A 24,314-nucleotide genomic window follows, 5' to 3' on the forward strand; every position below is an offset into this window, starting at 1 on the left:
ACACGGGGGTTAACCCTAGGCATTGTATGCTAGTATGTTATTTCGGACCAAGGTCCGATGTCGGGCGGGTGCCCGAGGAATGTTTGCATGTTAGATTATACTTGTTGTCTGGGTGATACTTGTATGTGCCTGGTAGGGAGGTGAGTGTGGGCGAGGTCCCGTATCTCATCACTAGCTGAGTACGGACGAGGTTCTGTATCTCATTATTAGCAGAGTATGTTTCTTAGGACAGTGATATAGTAAAGTATGTTTGTTTATGTGTTAGCACGTTATATGATTGTATGTGTTTAGCGGGCGGGGTCTAAGAGAGACAGATATGTATACCGAGCGGGGCTCAATGTCAGGCGGGGGCTGACGCCGGAGTATTAAATTAATGGTTTGACAATTATGATTTTAGTATTAAATTAAAAACGAAATTTTTGGTCATGATTTTGGGATGTTACACGGTTAAAACAAGTTAGTTGCTTTCTTATGTACAAAAAAAAAAAAATTGCCAATATATGAACACGAATAAGAGATAGTTACCCTCCTAAGTCATTTTCCCTTTGAGTTACCGGTTAAAACATGTATTAGCCGGTAATATTTGTGTAATTTAAACAGTTAAAACAAGTTAGTTGTTTTCTTATATACAAAAAATAAGAAGTTATCAATATGTGAACACGGATAAGAGGTGGTTACCCTCCTAAGTCATTTTCCCAAAAATCTATAGTTCCCTCCCTCACTTGAGTTTTCTATTGATCTTGTCTAAAATATTAAATAAGACAAATGATTTGCTTTTAATCAATATATATATATATATATATATATATATATATATATATATATATATATATATATATATATATATATATATATATATATATATATATATGATCTTTCAATTAGTTATTTGTTTATATAATATTAATACCTAAAACATTAGACATATTTTTTTTAACAAAAGGATAATGAAAACAAGAGACCAAATATAGATACTTACACCAATTATCCAAAAGCAAGTTTCACAAAACATGAGGTAAAACATTGTAACATTCATAAACACAAAACACAACATAAAAACTACTTAATTAATCAAATTCAGACACTCCCAATAAGGCATAACTCGTATCTTCTTCCATTCCGCTTAGAGATGTATACTCTGACCCTCTCACATGAACACTAAAACAAGCTGCAAAAATAAAAAAACAATACAAAAATTCACACACTACATAAACACACATTACAAAGTTTTTAGATATATAAAAAAAACATACCATTTTCTATTTTCATTACACTCTGAAGCATCACATCCATCTTACTTTTCATATCCCAACTCTCATCCATTTTTGGAGCCAAAAGCGTAAGTTCTCTATAGATTTCACGAACAAATCTACATATCTTTTCAGCATATTCAATTTCCCCATCTGATATTCTCCCAATTGCTAACCTCATCAATTCCCCAGTCAAATCTGCCAGCTAGACCAAAAAAAACATCATGTCAGAATTTACATAAAGATATCAATGTCACTGAGAGGGGCAAAAAGGTAATTTTAACATACCCCCAAGATATAGTCAAGGATGTTGATTTGCAAGGGTTCAAGAGAAGGGTCACTTAGTGGTAACAACAAGGAGTTAATTTCTTCAAGATTCAATAGAGTGCCACTAGTGCAGAATTTACACAATGTTGCAGCTTCGACATATTCTTGAACCTGAAAAGGTGGAGGCTTTATTATTTAAAATAAGTAATTTTGTAATTTTATTTATGGGAATTTTGTGAAATGTGGATAAAGAGGTAACCCCAGGAGAATATGCGCGTCTTAGTTTCCAGAAATCAGTTCCTTGTAATTCGTTTACTAATCGGGCTATATACTGATCTTTCACAGCTGAAAGATCTTTTTCGGCTTTCTGTAACACCTCGTCTTTGTTGTTTTTACTGATTCTGTTGAAGAAGGGTTGGAGTAAAATGAGTTAAATAACTTAAAATTACATAAATCAAGGTTTATAGGAACTAAGAATGGTTAAAGTTTGAAGAAACCATGGATGGAAATTCACCTGTGCACTTGAAAGATCACTTTTTTGCTATTAATGGTTATATCACGGCTTGCTTTCACCACCCTTTCCCTCTTGTCATTCTGCAATAAGTAATTATCGCGAATTCATTTGGGGAAAATCTCGATATGGCAATCATAACAAGTTTGCAATCACAAACGTACTAAAACGGTTTAGTGGGAATCGGGATGCCATTAGGTAAAATCATCAGAAGTAGATTCATGATAATTGATAGAGGTATACATAAGAAGCGAGAAATGTGCGAGTGTTGGGGATAAAGAAATCGAGAATACTAACGAATTGATTGAGGTATTCAGCGTATCTTGAGAAAGAGTCTTTCATGGATGACGATGTTGGGGCTGATTCCGTTGCGATTGATCTAGGTTTTTTAACAGCTCCTTGCATTGTTGAATCTGCAACTGCATTGAAAATGTTAACATAAATGTAAGCGAGTGTAAGTATTGTTTTCGAAATTCGAATTATAAAAGGAGAACTCCACCCAAAACAGAAATTAGGGTTTTTTGCAGGTGAAAAGTTAGGGTTTAAGGAATTACGTTGACGGATGCGGTGAGATTTGGGAGCCATGAGAAAGAGCTGCCTGTGTAAATGTAACGACGCCCACGAGTACAACATCTGCCGACTGGCGCTACCAAAAACGATTTCCATCTCTTCGAATATAACATTTTTTCGTACTTATTTTATTTTTCTAATTATTATCTTTCTCAAGGATTGTAATTCTTGATTAATTAAGTTCACATGACTTAGATTTTATTTTGGCTACGGACGAGCATTGGAACCGGGTATTCGCCTTTGGAACCGAAACCATCTTAGAACCGTCGGTTCCGAAACCGGAACCGCTGGGTACCGTTGGAACCGTATATATATATATATATATATATATATATATATATATATATATATATATATATATGTATATATATATGTTTAGGTTTAGGTTATTTTGTTTAAAATAACTATTGTGTTATTGTATTCATAAATGTAGGCCAATCAAATTTACTTATTTTAAGAAAGTGATTAATATATACTACTATTGAATTAAATATAATTGAAAAAATCATCTTAATTAATTACAAGAGTAATTTAGTCAATTAATATAGATTTAATAAAGGAAAATTGCATTTTTTTTAAGGGATCATAGATTCTATTACTTTTAAAAATCCGATTTTACGAATTATAATTCTTTTAATTCAGACATTCTGACAGAATATGTTTATGAGTATATTCAAAAATGAAAATATTCTCGAACCATAAATAATAAAAATATTCTTGAACCTATTTCTTTATCATGAATTTTAAAAACTTCTAGTAGAATAACAAATTCTTGAACAATCAATTGAAAAATAAAAACAACAAATACATTATTGTAACATCCCAAAATACGGGCCAAAAATTTCATTTTTTTATTTAAGTGATTTGCAAGACGTTTGTAACAAACTACCATACGATCATATCATTTAAATAAAACATGTCTCGTAACTGTAAACCAAAACGTAAAACATAATATTGCCAGAGTACAAATCCCAGAATATATCATAGTGTGGAAAACAAAGAGCGTGTGTGTGATATGCCACTACCGCGCCAGCTCATTCCCCTAGGCTGAAGAGGCACCTGAAACAACTACTGAAAAAGTAAGCATGAAGCTTAGTGAGTTCCCCCACTGTACCACATACCATATAACCACATAACATACATATATTGTCAGGCATATCTGGGTGCCCGACCTACCCCTTCGGTCCTCTCGACCGGATACTGACTAGCATATCTGGGTGTTGGACTCCCCTTCGGTCCTCTCGACCGGATGCTGACTAGCATATTTGGGTGCTGGTCTCCCCTTCGGTCCTCTCGACCGGATGATGGGGACTATTTCCCCTACTACTACCACATAACACATATCACATAATCTATCTAGCATGGTTGGGTATGACTGCCCCTTCGGCCCTATCGACCGGTAATCTGGGGACTATCTCCCCTACTGTCACTAGCACATAGCATCATATCATACTAGCACATAAACATATCATAGGTAGTAGCAACCTTAGATGAATATCACAGAGATAATCATCTAATCATACAACTCCTACTGGTGGGTCGGCATTGTGGTCGTAGACCCACTGCTACTGGAAGGTAACTCATCTCGAAAAGTAGCTGCTGAAAGTCTGTGAAACATCCCAAACTTCAAGACCAAAAATTTCTTTTTAATAAAACATTACTTTAAACAAGACATCATTCCAAAACATAATCTGAGTATAAGTTTTCAAAACACATGTTTATTATCAGAGTAAACATTCCCAGGCTGACTACTCTATGGTGTGTGCCATGCGATCACCCCGAGCTCCTCCCTCCGCTACCGGAAGTACCTGAAAGCAAAACTGAAAACCGTAAGCACAAAGCTTAGTGAGCTCCCCACCTTACCACATACCACGCAAAATCACATACTGCACATACTGGGCCACGCCCGCTATCCTGGGCCTCGCCCTTCTACTTCGGGCCTCGCCCGCTATAACGGCCCCGCCGCTCCAGGCCCCGCCTGGCTTCGAGCCCCGCTCGGATACAGATCTGTTTCACTTAGGCCTCGCCTGTCACAGGGCCTCGCCCACTAACATATAATAGCACATAAACATATCACATAACATTACATAAGCTAAACATATACTAACAACTCTTGCTCTAAGGCCTCGCCTATCTCTGGGCCCCGCCCGAGTCCTGCTACTGATGAGTCATGGAACCTCGTCCATAATCCTGCTGATAGTGAGGTTCGGGCCCAGCCCACCCTCACTCCTTTCCTAACTTGGGTCTCGCCCCTGCTCTGCTGCTACTGAGATGTGGAACACCATCCACACTCTGCTATTGGTGAGATACGGGACCTCGCCCTCACTCACCTCCCTACCAGGCACATACAAGTATCACACAGACAACAAGTATAAATTATCACATAAACCGCTCCTTGGGCACCCGCCCTCTGTCATTGGACCTCGTCCCAATATCATACTAGCATACTGTGCCTAGGGCTAACCCCCGGGTCTTCTACTCATAACTACATGGGTCGGCCTTGTGGCCGTAGACCCATTCATACAAAGGGAAACTCACCTGATACCGCTGAACTGCTGCTGCTAACCCCTTTTGACCGCTACCTGACCGCTAACTCCGAACTGCTGCTCCGCTAGCTCCCCGAGCTACCAATAACAACCCAACACTTAGTCTAACTGACCTCCAAAGGTCAACCAAGTCAACTCTGGTCAAAGTCAATGTCCTGGTCAAAGTCAACCTTCCAGGTCAAGCCTACTCGCCGAGTCACCCTACTGACTCGCCGAGTTCATAAATCCAGAGTCCTTCCACTCGCGACTCTACTCGCCGAGTCAGCCCCTGACTCGCCGAGTTTACTGATTCCCGATTCCTGTCCTGTCCAACTCACTGAGTCCTGGCTCGACTCGCTGACTCGAGTCTTAAATCGAAGGGTTTGGGACCACTCGATCTGACTCGCCGAGTCTAAGAACAGACTCGCCGAGCACACGGCAATCTTCATCCAACTCGCCGAGTTGTTCATCCAACTCGCCGAGTTCATGCCTATCTTCATCCGACTCGACGAGCTGTTCATCCCACTCGTCGAGTTCCTCCTCATCTTCAAGCTACTCGCCGAGTCCACTCGAAGGACTCGTCGAGTCCACTAAGATTCACTTACATGCAGAGGACTTCCGAGTCATGCATGAGCTCCAAACTGTGGATCTACCCTCCCCAAGCCTATTTCCCACGTAAAGTTGCAAACTTTACGTGTAGAGAGGGAGATCTAGGCAAAATACACCCATAGCTAGGGTTTAGGACCAAGAGGCTCCAATTTCCACCCAATGGCTGATACTTTATGGGATTCCATTCCAAAACAAGCATGGATCTGAGGTAGCAACCTCAGATCTGGACTTCAAACTCGAGATTGACCTTAAACATGGCTTAAAAGCCCCAAACTCATATCCAAGGAAGATCTAAAGGAGGGAAACGAATTGATACCTTCCAATGCTCTGAAATGCTTCCCAAACTTCAGATCCAAAGCCACTCCCTGATGCTTCAAAGATTCCCACTCCTTCTTCTTCCTTAACACCACTCAAAAATGGCTAAAAGCTTGAATAAAGACAATGGGGGCTTAAGGTGCGGCGTTCTGGGTGTGAGAGGCTGTAAAGGAGCCCTAGGAAGAAGATTGAGATGTTTAAATAGGTTCCAAGCCCCGGATTTAGGGTTTTCCTCGCACAGACCAGACTCGCCGAGTCCACTTGGCCGACTCGTCGAGTTGGTCACTTTCTTATCGACCCGGATCCCGCTCCGACTCGCCGAGTCCTTCCTTTGACTCGTCGAGTCCCTCTTAAATTTAGGGTTTCCTTTAATTTCTTGGCTTTCAAAATCCTGGGTGTTACAACTCTCCCCCACTTAAACTGAACTTCGTCCTCGAAGTTTACCATGGCCCACCGCCTACAGTCTGCCTCCAATACCCAACACCAGCCGCCTACCTGCGCTGGTCTTCCACCAATACTGCACTGAACCCGCAGAGGTTCTCCACTTCTTTCCTTGCGCAAATCCCTTGCCTTTCCAAGGCAAAGCCTCATAACCGACTTTTCCTTTGACACTGTGAAGGTCCTATCCTTCACTAACTCCATCACCTCCCTGCTATTCCCAGAACGGGTCATCACCGTCAGCACTCACTGACACTCCTTCCTGCCAATACTTGGTGTCGAGCACCCCTCGGCTCAACTAACTGAGCTCCACCATACGCTGCATACTCGCACTGCCACCGACTGGCAATTCAACTATTCCCCGACTGACTTCCTGATAAACCGGGACCGCCCTGGTCCCTACAAACCTATCAATGACTGGATTACCGGTTCCCACCGGTAGCTAGTCCCAACACCATCACTGGTCGCTCCCAGCGACTTCCAAAGAAACCTCGACCACCTATAACTGTTCATACAATCCTGCCATCCAGGCACTACAAACCTGGGATCCCCGATCCCCTAACTTGACACTAAGATCCCGACCAGGTCCCACCTGCGCTGCTAAAACTCACGGGCCTCACCCTCGAGTCTCACCCAACCATACTACTAAGCAACCCTGCTCCCAGGTCTCATCTACACTGCCAATCTCATACGGGCCTCGCCCACGGCTCTCACCCAGCTATATCCTGGAGCGGCCTCTCCCAAGGTCTCACCTCTCTAGAGCTATACAGGCAACTCCTTACTACTCTCATTCACTACCCATTCTTGATCCCTACCTGATCACTAGGAGATAAGGGCCTCGCCCCGACTCCGCTAACGAAACTACTAAGGAATGCTACGGCTTACCCGTAGTCTTACATCACCAACCATTGCCGACTGCTAGTGAATGCTACGGCTGCCTCGTAGTCTTACAACACTCCCTACCACTGACTGCTAATACGAAGGCACCCACGTGCCATCGGCTTCTCAAGATCCTTATTCCGACTCCCGCGAGTCCTTCAGGCGATCCACAACCTGAATTCTCAATCATAACCAACCATACCATCCCACGCGCTAGCTGATATGGAGTTTCTCAAACTCCCAACCCTGGAATCCTCAATCCATCAAACGTTGAACTACTTCTCTTCCCTCTCGGAGGTCACGTACTCGTTCTAGGTCTGCGTGCTCCTCTCTGGGCACACCCGGAGGATTCTCCCCCACTTCGATCCTGCTTACCCCTTGCTGCTCAATACTCAAAGAGATCCCGATCTTTACTACCATTCCATAACCCATCTACTGAGGAACCCAAGCCTGCCATAGCTAGGGATTTAGACAATCCATCACAATCACTGCACCACTCTGAACTAGCGAAACGTACCAAATCCCTCCCAAGCATGCTACAGTTACTGCATCCTTCGAAACCTTCTTCAATAGAGCACATCCCCCTAACTACCATACAAATATCCAAGGTATGCAGATGGCATATAACTCGATCACAATCAACCAATCAAAATAAAATACTCATACCGATAATGATGCAGAACCATAACAATGAAATCATGCACAAAATAAAAGAACTGAGAATGGAAATTGCATACCTGCAACGTCCGGCGATGCTCGCGTCTCCAAAGTCGTCATCTGGAAAGCCCTGCTCCCTGCTGCAGGTGCCTCTACCCGGCCCTGACGGCCATCTGCGATCCTCAAGGTTGCAGGGGCGGGTGCCATCACCTGTCCTGCTGAAGACAAACTGGGGCACTGGGCCTTCTTGTGGCCCCACTGGTTGCAATGAAAACATATCATGTCTGATCCCTGCGCGGCGGTAACAGTACAATCCCTGTTAAAATGACAAGTCCGACCGCACTTGAAGCAGCCAGACTCACCACCGCTACCACTCCTGCACGCACCCCCGTGCGCCCTGCCACACTTTCCGCACCGAATGCGGTCCTGGTGATCCCTCAATCTCGAATCCGATCCCTTGGGCCTTTTGCCCGAACCTGCTGATACCTGAACCTCATCCGGCTTCCTCTTCCGGATCTGCTCCAAATCAATTTCCCTTTCCCTAGCCCGAGAAATCATATCTTCCAGCGTCTTACAGCTGGACCTGCTCACGAACTCCCTGATGTCGTCCCTCAACATCTCATGGTACCGAGCCTTCTTCATCTCCTCATCCGCTACATACTGCGGTACAAGAAGAGCCCTCTCCCTGAACTTGGCGGTGATCTCCGCCACAGTCTCAGTAGTCTGCGTCAAATCCTGAAACTCTCGTGCCAGCTGCTGCACCTCAATAATCGGCGAAAACTCCGCCCTGAACCTGGCCGAGAAATCGCTCCAACTCATCGCGTCCAACGCGGCATCATCCCCCAAAGCATGACCAATCTCCTCCCACCAATCCCTCGCTCTGTCCTTCAGAAGACAGGAGGCGAGTCTAACCTTGTCCCCCTCGGGACACTTGCTCGTACGAAAAGCGTTGGCAACATCAGCCAACCATCTGCTGCTAGCAGTGGGGTCCCTAGCCCCATGATAATCTGGTGCCCCGCAGGCTCTGAACTCTCGAAATGTCAAGGTACGCGCTCCCATCAATGCCATCATCTCAGTACGGAAGGCTCCCAGCCTCTCCTCCAAGATCTCTAGTATGCCCTCCTTGACCGTGCCAAAGATCACAGGAGTCTGAGCTAGAATACTGCGCGTAACCTCAGCTGATATCAACTCCCTCATCCGCTCCTCGAGCTGCTCGGTCCCTGAACCCGAGCCTGATCCCTCTCCGGCGCCTGATCCGCCCGCTGGTCTCTCTCGCAATGTCACCATGCTGAAAATATACCACAACCACTATCAGAATACTCATCACTGATACGAGACCAAACATGCCCTACCAGGTTCCCGGTCTTGTCTCTGCCCTTCCCGAATCGAGTACGGATCCTCTGCTTTCAGTAGTACGGGCCCATACTACCTTCCACATCTATCCGTACTTTCCTCAGGAATTGCTTTGACTCCACCAGGTCCCTTATCCACTAATACTGCTCAACTCTATCTCATCCTAGGCTTACCCTAGGGAAACCTCTGACTCAACTCAAACCAGTCCTCAGCTGCTGAAGGTCTCCTTGTGTTGCCAATTAGCCATCACCTGGATACCATCACATGCGACGACGCTTAGATAATCCTTCAAGTAAAGGACTCGTCCCTACAATGGTTAGACTCAGACGAGAGCTGCACAATAGGATCAATTCCAGTACTTTGAGATTATTCAACCCTGATCACATGTGATGTAACATATCCACCTAATGGCTAACTCCCATCACTCAGAATCCCACAATGCACAAAGCAAGCAGCATTCAGTCAAGGGAAAATCTAACCATAACATACTCAAGCAATCATATACACAAAGCAAGAACATGAACTAGCATGCAACACAAACTCATAAACTCAGGCATAACCTAGACAGGCTATCCTACTGCTGTCTAATCAGCACTATCATGCAGCTCAAAAGCACAAATAACAGGCACATAAGGCATCATCCCTAGATCCTTAGTCCTATTCTAGCATGCTGTTCTACCAACTGATAATCATAACATAAACTTGTATGGGTATTTTGGGGTACTTACTTGAGCTCGGTTGATTGCATGCACCACACCTCTTTTCTCTTTTCAAAGTTCTTTTCTTTCTGGATTCTTTTTGCTTTTCTAAAACTGTTTTTCATTCTCAAAATTCTTTTTACAAAACTGTCTTTTCACATTTTGAAAACTTTTCATCCGACCCCTCAGTTTGAGTTCAGGCACACCCGAGAGTATGCCTGAATCCCTCAAACCAAGGCTCTGATACCAACTTGAAACATCCCAAACTTCAAGACCAAAAATTTCTTTTTAATAAAACATTACTTTAAACAAGACATCATTCCAAAACATAATCTGAGTATAAGTTTTCAAAACACATGTTTATTATCAGAGTAAACATTCCCAGGCTAACTACTCTATGGTGTGTGCCATGCGATCACCCCGAGCTCCTCCCTCCGCTACCGGAAGTACCTGAAAGCAAAACTGAAAACCGTAAGCACAAAGCTTAGTGAGCTCCCCACCTTACCACATACCACGCAAAATCACATACTGCACATACTGGGCCACGCCCGCTATCCTGGGCCTCGCCCTTCTACTTCGGGCCTCGCCCGCTATAACGGCCCCGCCGCTCCAGGCCCCGCCTGGCTTCGAGCCCCGCTCGGATACAGATCTGTTTCACTTAGGCCTCGCCTGTCACAGGGCCTCGCCCACTAACATATAATAGCACATAAACATATCACATAACATTACATAAGCTAAACATATACTAACAACTCTTGCTCTAAGGCCTCGCCTATCTCTGGGCCCCGCCCGAGTCCTGCTACTGATGAGTCATGGAACCTCGTCCATACTCCTGCTGATAGTGAGGTTTGGGCCCAGCCCACCCTCACTCCTTTCCTAACTTGGGCCTCGCCCCTGCTCTGCTGCTACTGAGATGTGGAACACCATCCACACTCTGCTATTGGTGAGATACGGGACCTCGCCCTCACTCACCTCCCTACCAGGCACATACAAGTATCACACAGACAACAAGTATAAATTATCACATAAACCGCTCCTTGGGCACCCGCCCTCTATCATTGGACCTCGTCCCAATATCATACTAGCATACTGTGCCTAGGGCTAACCCCCGGGTCTTCTACTCATAACTACATGGGCCGGCCTTGTGGCCGTAGACCCATTCATACAAAGGGAAACTCACCTGATACCGCTGAGCTGCTGCTGCTAACCCTTTTTGACCGCTACCTGACCGCTAACTCCGAACTGCTGCTCCGCTAGCTCCCCGAGCTACCAATAACAACCCAACACTTATTCTAACTGACCTCCAAAGGTCAACCAAGTCAACTCTGGTCAAAGTCAATGTCCTGGTCAAAGTCAACCTTCTAGGTCAAGCCTACTCGCCGAGTTCATAAATCCAGAGTCCTTCCACTCGCGACTCTACTCGCCGAGTCAGCCCCTGACTCGCCGAGTTTACTGATTCCCGATTCCTGTCCTGTCCAACTCACTGAGTCCTGGCTCGACTCGCTGACTCGAGTCTTAACTCGAAGGGTTTGGGACCACTCAATCTGACTCGCCGAGTCTAAGAACAGACTCGCCGAGCACACGGCAATCTTCATCCAACTCGCCGAGTTCATGCCTATCTTCATCCGACTCGACGAGCTGTTCATCCCACTCGTCGAGTTCCTCCTCATCTTCAAGCTACTCGTCGAGTCCACTAAGATCCACTTACATGCAGAGGACTTCCGAGTCATGCATGAGCTCCAAACTGTGGATCTACCCTCCCCAAGCCTATTTCCCACGTAAAGTTGCAAACTTTACGTGTAGAGAGGGAGATCTAGGCAAAATACACCCATAGCTAGGGTTTAGGACCAAGAGGCTCCAATTTCCACCCAATGGCTGATACTTTATGGGATTCCATTCCAAAACAAGCATGGATCTGAGGTAGCAACCTCAGATCTGGACTTCAAACTCGAGATTGACCTTAAACATGGCTTAAAAGCCCCAAACTCATATCCAAGGAAGATCTAAAGGAGGGAAACGAATTGATACCTTCCAATGCTCTGAAATGCTTCCCAAACTTCAGATCCAAAGCCACTCCCTGATGCTTCAAAGATTCCCACTCCTTCTTCTTTCTTAACACCACTCAAAAATGGCTAAAAGCTTGAATAAACACAATGGGGGCTTAAGGTGCGGCGTTCTGGGTGTGAGAGGCTGTAAAGGAGCCCTAGGAAGAAGATTGAGACGTTTAAATAGGTTCCAAGCCCCAGATTTAGGGTTTTCCTCGCACAGACCAGACTCGCCGAGTCCACTTGGCCGACTCGTCGAGTTGGTCACTTTCTTATCGACCCGGATCCCGCTCCGACTCGCCGAGTCCTTCCTTTGACTCGTCGAGTCCCTCTTAAATTTAGGGTTTCCTTTACTTTCTTGGCTTTCAAAATCCTGGGTGTTACAGTCTGCTTGCTAAGCGCCTGACCGCTGAACCGGTAATCCTCCGGCTATAAATCATAAACATATATTAGCCACTCATAAATACTCTTAGGTCAGATGACTGACCCACCCCTGGTCCAAGATCAACTCCTTGGTCAAAGTCAACTTCCAGTTGGCTGGACTCGCCGAGTCATAACACAGACTCGTCGAGTCCTTCTCCTACTAACTCGATCCTACTCGACAAGTCCCTCTTCCCACTCACTGAGTCACCCTTAACTCACTAATTGGGACGATAGAACCGACTTGCGATCCGACTCGCCGAGTCCAAGAACAACTCGTCGAGTCCCCACGAGCAGATCTCCTACTCGCTTCCAAATCCTCACCGGAGCATCCTTCATGAGGATTTGGGTTTCTGGGACCATTGCTACACGTTAAATTGCTAATTCCGCGTGCAGATACGTAGGGAAGTGGGTCGAAGGGACCTTCAACACCTAAACCCCTCTTACTCAGTAACAATTCATATGACTCGCCGAGTTTGAAGAATGACTCGTCGAGTTCCAGACAATCTTCATAGGACTCGCCGAGTTGTTCATCCAACTCGCCGAGTCTAAGACCATCTTCATAGAACTCGCCGAGTCCCTTCGACCCACATCCCATACAGACCAATTCTAAGACATGCAACGCTTCCAAACCATAGATCTATGTTCCTAGGGCATGCTTATCACGTAAAGTTGCAAACTTTACGTGCATGCATGGCCCTATAAGCTCCAAAAGGCAAATCCAAGCTCTTTATGTGGTCATACACTCAATAGGGACCTCAATCACTTCAACCACATAGACTTTATACTTCTAATACGTCCATAAGGTCTAGATATGAAGTCCTTTCGGGTCATAGAGCACAAACACATGGAGTTTGGTGTTTTAGGGCTTGAAAACCACCAATTAGGGACAAAAGGGGATCTAATGAACTAGTGATCAAGGTAGGGACTTTTCTACCTGAATGGAAGCCTCTTGCAGGGTAGATGTCGGATCTACTTCCCCTCCTTGCATTCTTCCACCTCCTTCTTCTTCTCTTAAGCTTCAAACTTCCTTCAGAAGGCCAAAATCACTCACAAGGACAAAAGGGGGGGGGGGGCTAGGGTTTCGCTCTACAGCTCTTTTGGAAGTGTTAGGGACAAGGGAGGCCGAGTTAGAGTGTTTAAATAGGGTGAAAACACCCGGGTTAGGGTTTTTGCCTAAACAGGGCCTACTCGCCGAGTCCAAAGCTTAGACCCCGCGTCTCATCCCGCTTCTACTCGGCGAGTTGGTCCTTCAACTCGCCGAGTCCAAGGCAAAATGCATTATTTAAGAAATATTAATTACAAGGAATATGTACCAGGAACCAGGTGCTACAGTTATTTCTTACAGAATACGGATAACAATTGTTAATAATTACATCAAAATCTAACAACGACTAATACATTCTAAAAGAATAATGTGGTTCGTTTCAATTTTGTGGTCCGTTCTTCAAGAATCAACTTCTGTGATTCCAACAAAATTGGAATTCTTGATTCCGTTTCAGTTTTGTGGTCCGTTCTTCAAGCATCAACTTCTGTGATTCCAACAGAATTGGAATTCGTCATTCCATTCCATATACACAAGAACTTAGATTGTAACAAGATCAAGAAAACAATCATAAAGACTTGAAGAGGGCTTACTTCTGCTGTAACTGATAAACGATCTGACTCTCTATGGCTTTTACGTTCTTCTATTACTTTCAACTGAACAAATTAAATTCACGAAGACAACTTCTTAATTTCTTCTAATTGTAAACAGTGAATGTGCACATAACAATATCATCATAATTCATACCAATCTTTCCATTCCTCTTTTCAACTTTAAATCCCATATGTGTTACTGTGTTCTCAATTCTCTCTAGCAATTCCTTTGGTAAAAGAGTGGATGTAAATCTAACATTCCTCTCTAATACATCCTGTAACAAACCAAACAGTGTTTTGTAACTTTGTACCAAGTATAATATTTTTTTCAAAACTTAATAAAAAATCTAATCAAAATCTTCGACAGTTGCAGAGCTTTTGATCTTCATCAGAGAGAATGAGAGAGTTATTTTCCACAAAACAAAAAGTAGCATTATGTTGTGTAAAGTTCAAACCCACAATCAACAAGGATAGATTAATTGATTGAAACCCATATGAAGACCGTTCCAGTAGAACCGACTTAAAGAAAGTGAAAACCTTAATAAATTCGACGGTGTTTGTGAATTTCAAAAAATAGGAAGGGAAAGAAGATGACCTGATCGCATATTTTGTGGTTTATTATGTGGGTTTTATCAATGATCTTGATAACAAAAGAGTTTTGGGTTTGATTTGTTGGATTAGTGTCTAAGTCCATAACTATTTTGGTATGTACTTGACCCGATTGTGAGCATGGTCCTTTTGGGTTGCCTTCATATTGGTGACTAGACAGGATGATTGTTGAGGAGAGAGGCTGGTTTATTGTTAAGAATAATAAATTAGGGTATAAATATGATTTGTTAATATATTATATGAATAATATATTAATTTGGAATCATGTTATTAATTAGTATTTAATCAGAAATTAATTAGGAATTAATTTCGGGATTAAAGGAATTAATTAAAAGTACAGGGGCTATTTTGTAATTATTCAATAGTTGAGGATTTGGGCCAGTGGAACACCTTTATTAAGGCTTGAACGAAAATCCTAGAAGGATCTAGGATTTTTTGTCCAAGGGCTTAAGGAAAGGAGTCCATGGACTTGCTTAGGCCCTAAGCTAAGGGATTAGAGTTTACACCTTGAAACTCTAGTTAGCCTTAAGTATAAATAGCACCCTAAGGCACTAAGATTTTGTCCAAGATTTGGGAAACCCTAAAAGGTACAAATTCTAGGGCAAGATACCCTTCTATCCTCTCTCCCATATTCATCCTTTCACCTAGTGTGTTTGTGAGCCATTAGAGGTACTACACTTGTGGTACTTGCTTTCAAGAGCTAAGGAAATTCAAGGAACTAGTTGTTATTACTATATAACAACAAAAGGTATGTATTCTATTCTTCTATGTGATTTTCAAAAATAGTACTAGCATGCCAGGTTTCTTTTGTGTTCATAAAGTTGTATAACTAATAGTGAAAACATAGATCCAACTTTAGGGTTGCATGCACACATAGGATTGTTTGTATAAAACCAATCAGTGGTACCAGAGCCATTGGTTTTTGTTTTCAATTAGCTTTATTCAAATGCATGAAGTTGACATATTAGGGTTTATGGCCAATAAACCCTAGGAGGCATGAATTTTCAAAAAATCAGGGTTCAAGAACCCTAATTTTTTTTTTTAAAATTTGATTAGGGTTTCCTAAACCCTTTCCTTAGCCTCCAAGGTTTCGAAATCTAGGGTTATCCAACCCTTGGATTTCGAAATTTCCTTCTTCCCCAATATTAGATCCTAAAATTTAGGGATTTGGATAATGCCATATCTTGTAATTATCCTTTAAATGTTTAAATTTGGTAATTAAAGATTTTGATTTATCCCATCCCATAATTTCGAATTCTAGGGGATTTAAAGGATTAGATTAAATTAATTGTTTAATTTAAAAGATATCCTTACCAAAATAAAAGATAATTGTCAAATTAATTAGATAATCATTTCCTTATGTGATAAACTTGATTTATTTGAATTATTTGATAGATTATCTTACAAGAAATTGTATTAGGTCATATTTAGATAATTACTAATTAATTGGTTAATTATTATTATTTGTAATTTGATCTAGAATTTTCTTGCTTATGTTTCGAAAAGTTTCAAAACTTGCCCTCAAGTTTTGGAATTTAAATTGTTTGATTAAAAGGTTTAATTTTGAAGTCTAAATTCTAAAACTCGTAGTTTTGAAAAGTTCAAATTACACCCTTATGGTTTTGTTAAGTTAAAAAAAAAATATAATTAAAAGAGAGTTAATAAATCCATAATCATATGGTTTATATTTAATCAAATTAAAAGTGTAATTTATTAAATTAAACCACCTAGTATTTTAAAAGCGTAAAATACACCCTTATACTATATATAACATTAAAAGTCTAATATTATATATGTATAACTTAAACTGCTAGTATTACCGTTAGTAGGCCTCATTCACAAAGCCGATCTATAAGGGGGGTATAAAGTTATGGCCTATAAAATGGTCGTCTAATGGGTGTCCACTTTCACCCACCGATTCCTTGATTGGTGGAGGGTCGTTAGCCGAACGGGTAGGATAGGGCAAACCCTTTCCATTAAAAGTATAATGAAGTATAAAGTAACTAAATGTTTTTACAAAATTCCCAATCTTAGTTACTTTAGGCAAAAATGAATTGATGCAGTTCCATGAAATTACACTTTGTGCCCTTGCGAAGACGTTAGTGGAGCGTGTGTGGTTAACCGGCACATTAAGGTGTTGTTTGTTTTTTCGAAGCGAAAATTCATGAAGTCTGCGGATCACCTCTGCAATCCTCTGTAGCAGAAGAGGTGGAACAAACGACTGCAACCTATAATAAGAAGCATGTTTGTTTTTTAACATCTGCAGACTGTTGTAGTAAACTGAAATTTAAATAAACTAATTTTATAAACTAAAAATAGTTCTCAACACCGAAATTTAATAATTCTAGTTTTAAAACATTGAAATAATAAAAAAAAGAACATGTAAAAAAACAAAAATATAAAACTTTTTTTCTTAAAAAAACTTTAAAAAACGTAAAAGAAGCTAATAGTTTTATTTTAGAAAAAAAAACTAATTTTAAAAAACATTAAAAAAGAAAATAATAAAAAAATTAAGAAAGTATTGCAAACATTGTCTACAAAGTTCGTAAAAAATTACACACGTTAAAAAAGATGCAACTAAAATTGAAAAATTAATAAAACGGTAAAAAAAATTAAAAAAATCATGTTAAAAAATTGTGGAAATTATAAAAATAATATGTGTCACATCCGTAAATAAAAATTTAAGAAAATCAAATTTTAAAAAAAAATAAAAAAAAAAGTTATACAAAAATTCTTAAAAAAACACTTAGAAAAAATGAAAGTTGAAGAGGTTAGAAGAGACAAGTCAAGTGCTGCGCCACGTAGCACACGCGCAGAGGTTTTGTAGTCTGAAGTCTTCCAAAAAACAAACTGTTGCGAGAGGGAAAGTGTTGCGCGTGTGCTGCGCCGCACAACAATAAGTGGTTTGAAGAGGTTTTTATAGAAAAACAAACAGCACCTAAATGTTTCTAAGCAAAGGTAGCAAAGGGCGACTCAATGTTTTTCATAGTTCGGTGGAGCGTGTGTGGTTAACCGACACATTGAATAGGTGACTGTAACATTGGGGGCACCATGTAAGTTTGCATGGTTATTCACACCCTATTTTGTGATCCTCGACATCCCAGTCACAAATTGAGGGGCATATCGAGATTTAAACATGCCATTGAAAAGTTCAATGAATCTCAAAGGATCTAGGAATTTTTCAATACATTTAAAACCTAATCTCTTTTTCGTTTTTCATGGTGGAAAATTAGTGAATCATCATTCACTTACCTTCAAATGTTTTGCAATTTGGGTTACAGCATCCTTCTCCCAAGTTGTGGAGCATTGTGTTGGGTCCTAGCCTTAATATCTCATTTGGGTGATTTATTAAGGACTCAATCAATCAACTAACTTGAATTTTATTTTATTTTTCTCCCGTTTTGTAGATGTCAAAGTATGACAACTATGGTCTTCCCAAATCCCGTGGAACAAGCTTTCCACATGAAAATGATATTCCACGATTCGACCGAGGAACACGAGATCATGCTTCACTTCCTCCACCTCCTCCAATTATTCTCCCTAACCCACAAGTTCAAAGGCTTGAAAAGTTCAAGATCACTCAAGCCCTTTTGGCGAGAAAACACGAAGATGGGAAACCTGTGTGTGCACACATCTTAGAGATGAAGTCACACATTGATAGGTTATGGATGTTGGGTGTCGAGTTTTCAGGTGAGTTGGCTGTTGATTGGGTTCTTCAGTCGCTTCCTGAATCATATACTGAGTTTGTTAGAGAGTACTATATGATGGATCACGACGTGACCCTCATGGATCTCACCTATTTGCTTATAGTTGCTGAATCAACAATGATTTGGCGTGTTGGTCAAGCAAATTTGTCTGGTGAGTCAAACTCCCAAACTGCAATGAACACTGGCAACATCGGAAGTCTAGAAAGAACTAAGTCTATGATTGTCCGATGTGTTGTGCCAAAAGGAGTCCATTTGCTTTTATTGCCAAGAGAAGGGGCATTGGAGATGAATCTGCCCTATTTACCTGAAAGATCTAAGAGATGCGAGAGTCAAAACGTGTGGCTATACTTCAGGTGAAATCCATTAACTAACTCTTTTAAGTTCCTATTCTAGATTCTTAATACATGATGTGATAAGATTACATTTTGATGTTTTGTAGGATCGAAGAAAAGAGAGGAAGCTTAAGGGAAGAAGTGAGCTGAATCTAATCGTGAAGAAATGGATTTCGATCGCATGACTTGAAAATTAGATTCTTGAGCTACTACTTGGAGTTAGAATAGATTGCTAAGAAATATGTATTAACATATTTTTTCAATTGAATTGCATTGTAAGGACAAATTATTCCGCAATAAAATAAATTTTGATTTTATTTATTTATTTATCCTTGCAATGGCGTGTATGAAAAATTGATGTTTGAAGGTTTCTATTATTAGCAATAATGGATTTGATTATTAATTATGTTATTTGTGGAAATGACAAGAATTTACCAAATAGGGAGAGTTTCTCATCGCCCAAGTTTCAATTTGACAGAAACTTGGAATCATGCAACGAGTATTGTATGATGAATGAAAAACTTTCACATTTGGGAAATTTAGACTAATTCCTTGATAAAGTGTCAATTGAAGGACTAGGAGATCAAGTACACTAGGTCGTACGTTGATCAAGTCTACCACAAGAGTGACAAAGATATACGTCATGATTTACTAAAGTTTAGTAAGTATGGTTATACTTATAAGATTAAGTATAATTATGAGTTGATTGAAAGAGTTTCAATCAATAGCAGAACGAATAAGAAGAATCAAGTAGACAGAAAGATAAAAGTTTCTCTATTCTAAGAAGAAGGGAGAGTACCTTTTATTATGTTTTATGATAGGTCTTAATGATTAAGAACCATATCTCAATTAATCCTCTAAGTGAGTCTTAGTGCAATTGTATGTCTGAGAAGAGGAATCGAGAATTTAAGAAATGGTTAAATCAAGAAGTCAATCATACTTCATTCCAAAAACAAGTCTTAGAGTTAAGATTGTGACATTGAGTGAGAAATCTTAAGAAGGTTTATAACACTCAACAAATGTGGAATTTGGAAAAGTTTTCTTATTCTTGCACATTTGAAATTGGTAAGTTGTGCTGTCTTGGATAAGACAAAGACCAACTAGGACCAATTATGTGAAGTGTTTTGTCATGATAAGAACTACACTAACTCTTGAATATTTGTTTTGTCTAGGAAATTTTCCTGACAAGAGAATCATGTATGTCAAGAGGTCAGTGGGAGTTTTAATGATCTTGAAAAAGGTTTGAAGAACTAATCAAGAATAAACCTTATCGATCATCACTAGCACACGACTTGAGGTTTATAACCTATCGTGTTGACATTATTTTGTTTCCGTGCCATTTCAATTGAGTTAATTATGCATGTGAGTTTTATAAGTTCTCATTTGAACGCATAAAAGGCAAGCACCTTGATCAATGAAAAGTACGTTGATAGGAAAGGGTGAGCTGCTTAACTACTTGGAAGACATGGTGGGCACTCGTGTTACCATAAGACAAGAAATCAAGATTGAGAAAGTTCGGTCCATATGAGTTTGGATTTGTCGCAAACTTTGGTTTTGGAAAATTCACATGGATAGGAACACATACACCATAAAATCTAAGTGTCATAAGATTTCCCTCCTTCATTGAAATGATTGTGAGGAAATGCTTTCACTAAGAGAGATTTTAAGGAGATAGCAGTTGTGTAAATTGTATTCTCAAATTCGATTATGATTACGGCATCCCTCTTCATAGTTCGCATTGTGAGATTTGACAATTAGTCTGAAAATTTGGGACTTAGTAACATAAGTTCTGAATTTGTCTAGACACACATGTGAGCTTTCTAAAGCAAAGGTGTATAAGGTTAAGAAGCTTAGATAAAGGCTTATCGAAGCATCTGGTACAAGAAATATGAACTTCAGAAATTCAATAAGTATTGTTCTCTGGAAGTTCAGTTGTTTTCTAAATACATGTCAAAGCTAGTGGGAGCATAAGTGTTATGCTTATATGCTAATAATCATCATGATAGTGGGAGCATAAGTGTTATGCTTGTATGATTATTATGGAAAATATTGCAAGTTAGCAATATTAATTATAGAAAACAAGAGTTATACTTTGCAAAGTCGTAAGGGTTGAAAAGTTGTTTTGCTATAATTAAGGGAGAGAATATTATGGTTCATTTCAAATCTAAAGGCTTAGATTGTGGAATGTTAATAAATTTAGTCAAGGATACATAGTGTGTTCCCAAATTTCGATTATGATTACGACCTCCCTCTTCATAGTTCGATTTATGAGAACGTGACACATAAAATATTATAGCAGAAGATTGATAAAGTATCATATCTTTATGTAAGACATTATGCATCGTGTCCCATACGCTTCGGGTATAGGATCGATTGTAAATGCTATAATATTTGACCATTCTAAAATTTTCCAAATGTCCAGCGCATTAAGAGAGAAAAAGGACTAGAATCGGTTTTGACTAAAATAATTAAACAACTATCAAAGGACGATCCAAAGTTCGCTGAAGATTGGTTGCTTGTGAGTAGTTGGAAGTATGGTATTGGATGGACCATATCGACATTATTATGAATAGATAAGATTCTATTAAGAATGAGTTGTCATATGGTAAATATGGAAATGTTTCCATATTGGGAGTTGGATATTGAGAATCTATGTCTAGAATAGAAACTTTTATTCAAGAAGGATGTTCAAAGGAATGTACTTTGAGTGAGAGACATCATATCTATAGAATTGTTTCTGATAGAGATTGGCTAAGTTTTGATGATTTTGAGCTATGACTTTACGAAAGAATCATTGTACAAAATGTTAGAATCTAGCATACTATATAAGTGGCAAGAATTTGATATTCTTATACTTATGATAAGGAGTGGGAGTTGTGAAATGAGTATGATTGGAAATGTGTTCATTTGATCTATTTCACAAAGTAAGGACCATAAGTAAACATTGTGTGTATGCTAAGAGCATGGGACAATTGTAGTAATAATTCAAGTAATAAGTTAATCAACCGAAACAATAAACAATGAGTAATCGATATGGTGATAAATAAAATGTGTTTTATTTATACTCAAAGGTTTCAGACCATAAAGGATTAGTATTATTCTTGTGTTTCACTTTGCATGTTTCGACTTCCTGAATAATTAATTATTTCAGAATAATCAAATTATTTGAATGGTCCACAGTCGTTCATATGTTGGAAGTAGGTATGAATGAAGACTGTCATGAATTGGTTTGTAGATTGTCTAAAGTGTATTAGACATAACAAAGGTTTGTTGCAACGTTCATGAGTGCTTATGAATATGATTTTGAGCATTGGATTAAACCCACGCTCACAAGAATCACTTCATGGATTTTATCACGAGTGATTGTGAGTTGATAATATTGTATATTCTTGAAACCGAGACGTGTAAGTTGTTATTTGCTGGTCGGTTGCACATTGATGATAAGTAAACGCACCAGTAACTTGGTGTTATAAAACTTATTGTTGTGCGTGATTCGATGAGTGAATACAAGCAAGCATTGAGTCGAAATTTATCCGTTCCTTTTTCCCAAAGTGGGATAAAAGTGATATCTGTGGGCCCCTCAATGATTTAGTGATGACACCCTAAGCGCTTGGCCAAGCCGGGACTAATTTGATGTGTTCAATTGTAGTTTGTTGTCAGTCGTCATAAATCGGAAATCAGGAAACAACACATAGACTAAGAGAACGATTTCAATCCATGTCTCATGTCTCTACGATATCTAATATGGAGGAATATATGATCCCTTATCTTAAGGACACGCTTCTGATACGATCAGAGTTGATAGTGGCTTTTGAAAGTTACGATTGCTGATCAGGTTCTGAAGTCATACGTAGAATAGTTATTAGACTTATCCAAGTGGGAGACTGTTGGATTAGTGTCTAAGTCCATAACTATTTTGGTATGTACTTGACCCGATTGTGAGCATAGTCCTTTTGGGTTGCCTTCACACTGGTGACTAGACAGGATGATTGTTGAGGAAAGAGGCTGGTTTATTGTTAAGAATAATAAATTAGGGTATAAATATGATTTGTTAATATATTATATGAATAATATATTAATGTGGAATCATATTATTAATTAGTATTTAATCAGAAATTAATTAGGAATTAATTTCGTGATTAAAGGAATTAATTAAAAGTACAGGGGCTATTTTGTAATTATTCAATAGTTGAGGCTTTGGGCCATTGGATCACCTTTATTAAGGCTTGAACTAAAATCCTAGAAGGATCTAGGATTTTTCGTCCAAGGGCTTAAGGAAAGGAGTCCATGGACTTGCTTAGGCCCTAAGCTAAGGGATTAAGGTTTACACCTTGAAACCCTAGTTAGCCTTAATTATAAATAGCACCCTAAGGCACTAAGATTTCGTCCAAGATTTGGGAAACCCTAAAAGGGACGAATTCTAGGGCAAGATACCCTTCTATCCTCTCTCCCATATTCATCCTTTCACCTAGTGTGTTTGTGAGCCATTAGAGGTACTACACTTGTGGTACTTGCTTTCAAGAGCTAAGGAAATTCAAGGAACTAGTTGTTATTACTATATAACAACAAAAGGTATGAATTCTATTCTTCTATGTGATTTTCGAATATAGTACTAGCATGCCAGGTTTCTTTTGTGTTCATAAAGTTGTATAACTAATAGTGAAAACATAGATCCAACTCTAGGGTTGCATGCACACATAGGATTGTTTGTATAAAACCCATCAGATTGTCTTTAGCATATTCAACCTTACCGAAATTCCCTTCACCAAGAGTTGCTCCAATATCGTATTTACCCAATCTCAATTGCATTCCATCTTCTTCTTCTCCTGTATTCTTCTTTTTCTACTTCTGAGTCACATGAAATACCATTCTTCATGAAGGGATCGGTCGGAGGTGAGGGGACGAGATTTAAAATGCTACAACAACCCTAATTAGAATCAGATAAGCAGAAATCGTAGATATGCTAACTAAATTCACCTTGTGTAAGCTCTCAGGCCATTAAATCGGGACATGATAACCTTGAGGCGCAGGGATCAAGCACAACGACGTCTAATCCGGCGACTGACAATGCCTTTCTCGGTAGAAATTCATCTCCCTTCTAAGCTGATTGTTCTTGGTCAGATCTTCACAGGGCATATAATCCACAGTGTCGGTGGGGTTGCTTGGGATCAGCGGTGTTGGAATGAATCAAAGCTTGGTTACCAGACGCTGCAAGGGAGTCGTCGAGAGGGGTGAATATGAGGAGAAAGAAGAGGATTACGACGACAAAGAAGACCATGGATACCTTCCTCGTTCATCTCCAGACGGGTTTTCTTGAGGGCTAAGAGTTTTCTGCCAGATTTGGTTTTTAGATAAAGAGGGGAACGTGATTTAAACGGTAGAGATTAGGTTAAAAGTCAATACCACGATTATAGGGATTATTTTTGGAAGTTACTAAGCAAATTACTAAATTACCCTTATTTGTTTATTTAATTATTTAATTATTTATTTA

The 24,314-nt window shown here is 40.1% G+C and overlaps 1 protein-coding gene across 2 annotated transcripts; it reads right to left on the minus strand.

The window, feature by feature from the left end:
- Nucleotides 1-945: 945 nt before the first annotated feature.
- LOC145070925 (Translin family protein) lies at nt 946-2,710 on the minus strand. 2 transcript variants are annotated; one of them, XM_079017878.1, is made up of 7 exons: nt 2,583-2,710; nt 2,326-2,447; nt 2,032-2,111; nt 1,777-1,918; nt 1,539-1,688; nt 1,254-1,455; nt 946-1,168 (listed from the first exon to the last, which is right to left on the minus strand). In XM_079017878.1, exons 1-7 carry the CDS (start codon nt 2,692-2,694, stop codon nt 1,068-1,070), a joined length of 909 nt encoding a protein of 302 aa, XP_078874004.1. In that variant the 5' UTR covers nt 2,695-2,710; the 3' UTR covers nt 946-1,067. The 2 variants fall into 2 exon arrangements, with proteins under 2 accessions (XP_078874004.1, XP_078874005.1); XM_079017879.1 differs by having other exon boundaries at nt 2,326-2,441; nt 2,583-2,696.
- Nucleotides 2,711-24,314: the final 21,604 nt, after the last annotated feature.

This window comes from Lactuca serriola, chromosome 8 (assembly GCF_051521515.1).
Source record: "Lactuca serriola cultivar US96UC23 chromosome 8, Lser_US96UC23_V15, whole genome shotgun sequence".
Taxonomy (NCBI): Eukaryota; Viridiplantae; Streptophyta; class Magnoliopsida; order Asterales; family Asteraceae; genus Lactuca; species Lactuca serriola.

Excerpts from the sequence above, each read along its gene's own strand:
- LOC145070925 (XM_079017878.1), bottom strand. The coding sequence starts at position 2,694 with ATGGAAATCGTTTTTGGTAGCGCCAGTCGGCAGATGTTGTACTCGTGG. Across the intron at positions 2,448-2,582 it reads ATCTCACCGCATCCGTCAAC|TTGCAGATTCAACAATGCAA; the intron begins GTAATTCCTTAA and ends TTTTCAATGCAG. Across the intron at positions 1,689-1,776 it reads GACGCGCATATTCTCCTGGG|GTTCAAGAATATGTCGAAGC; the intron begins GTTACCTCTTTA and ends CCACCTTTTCAG.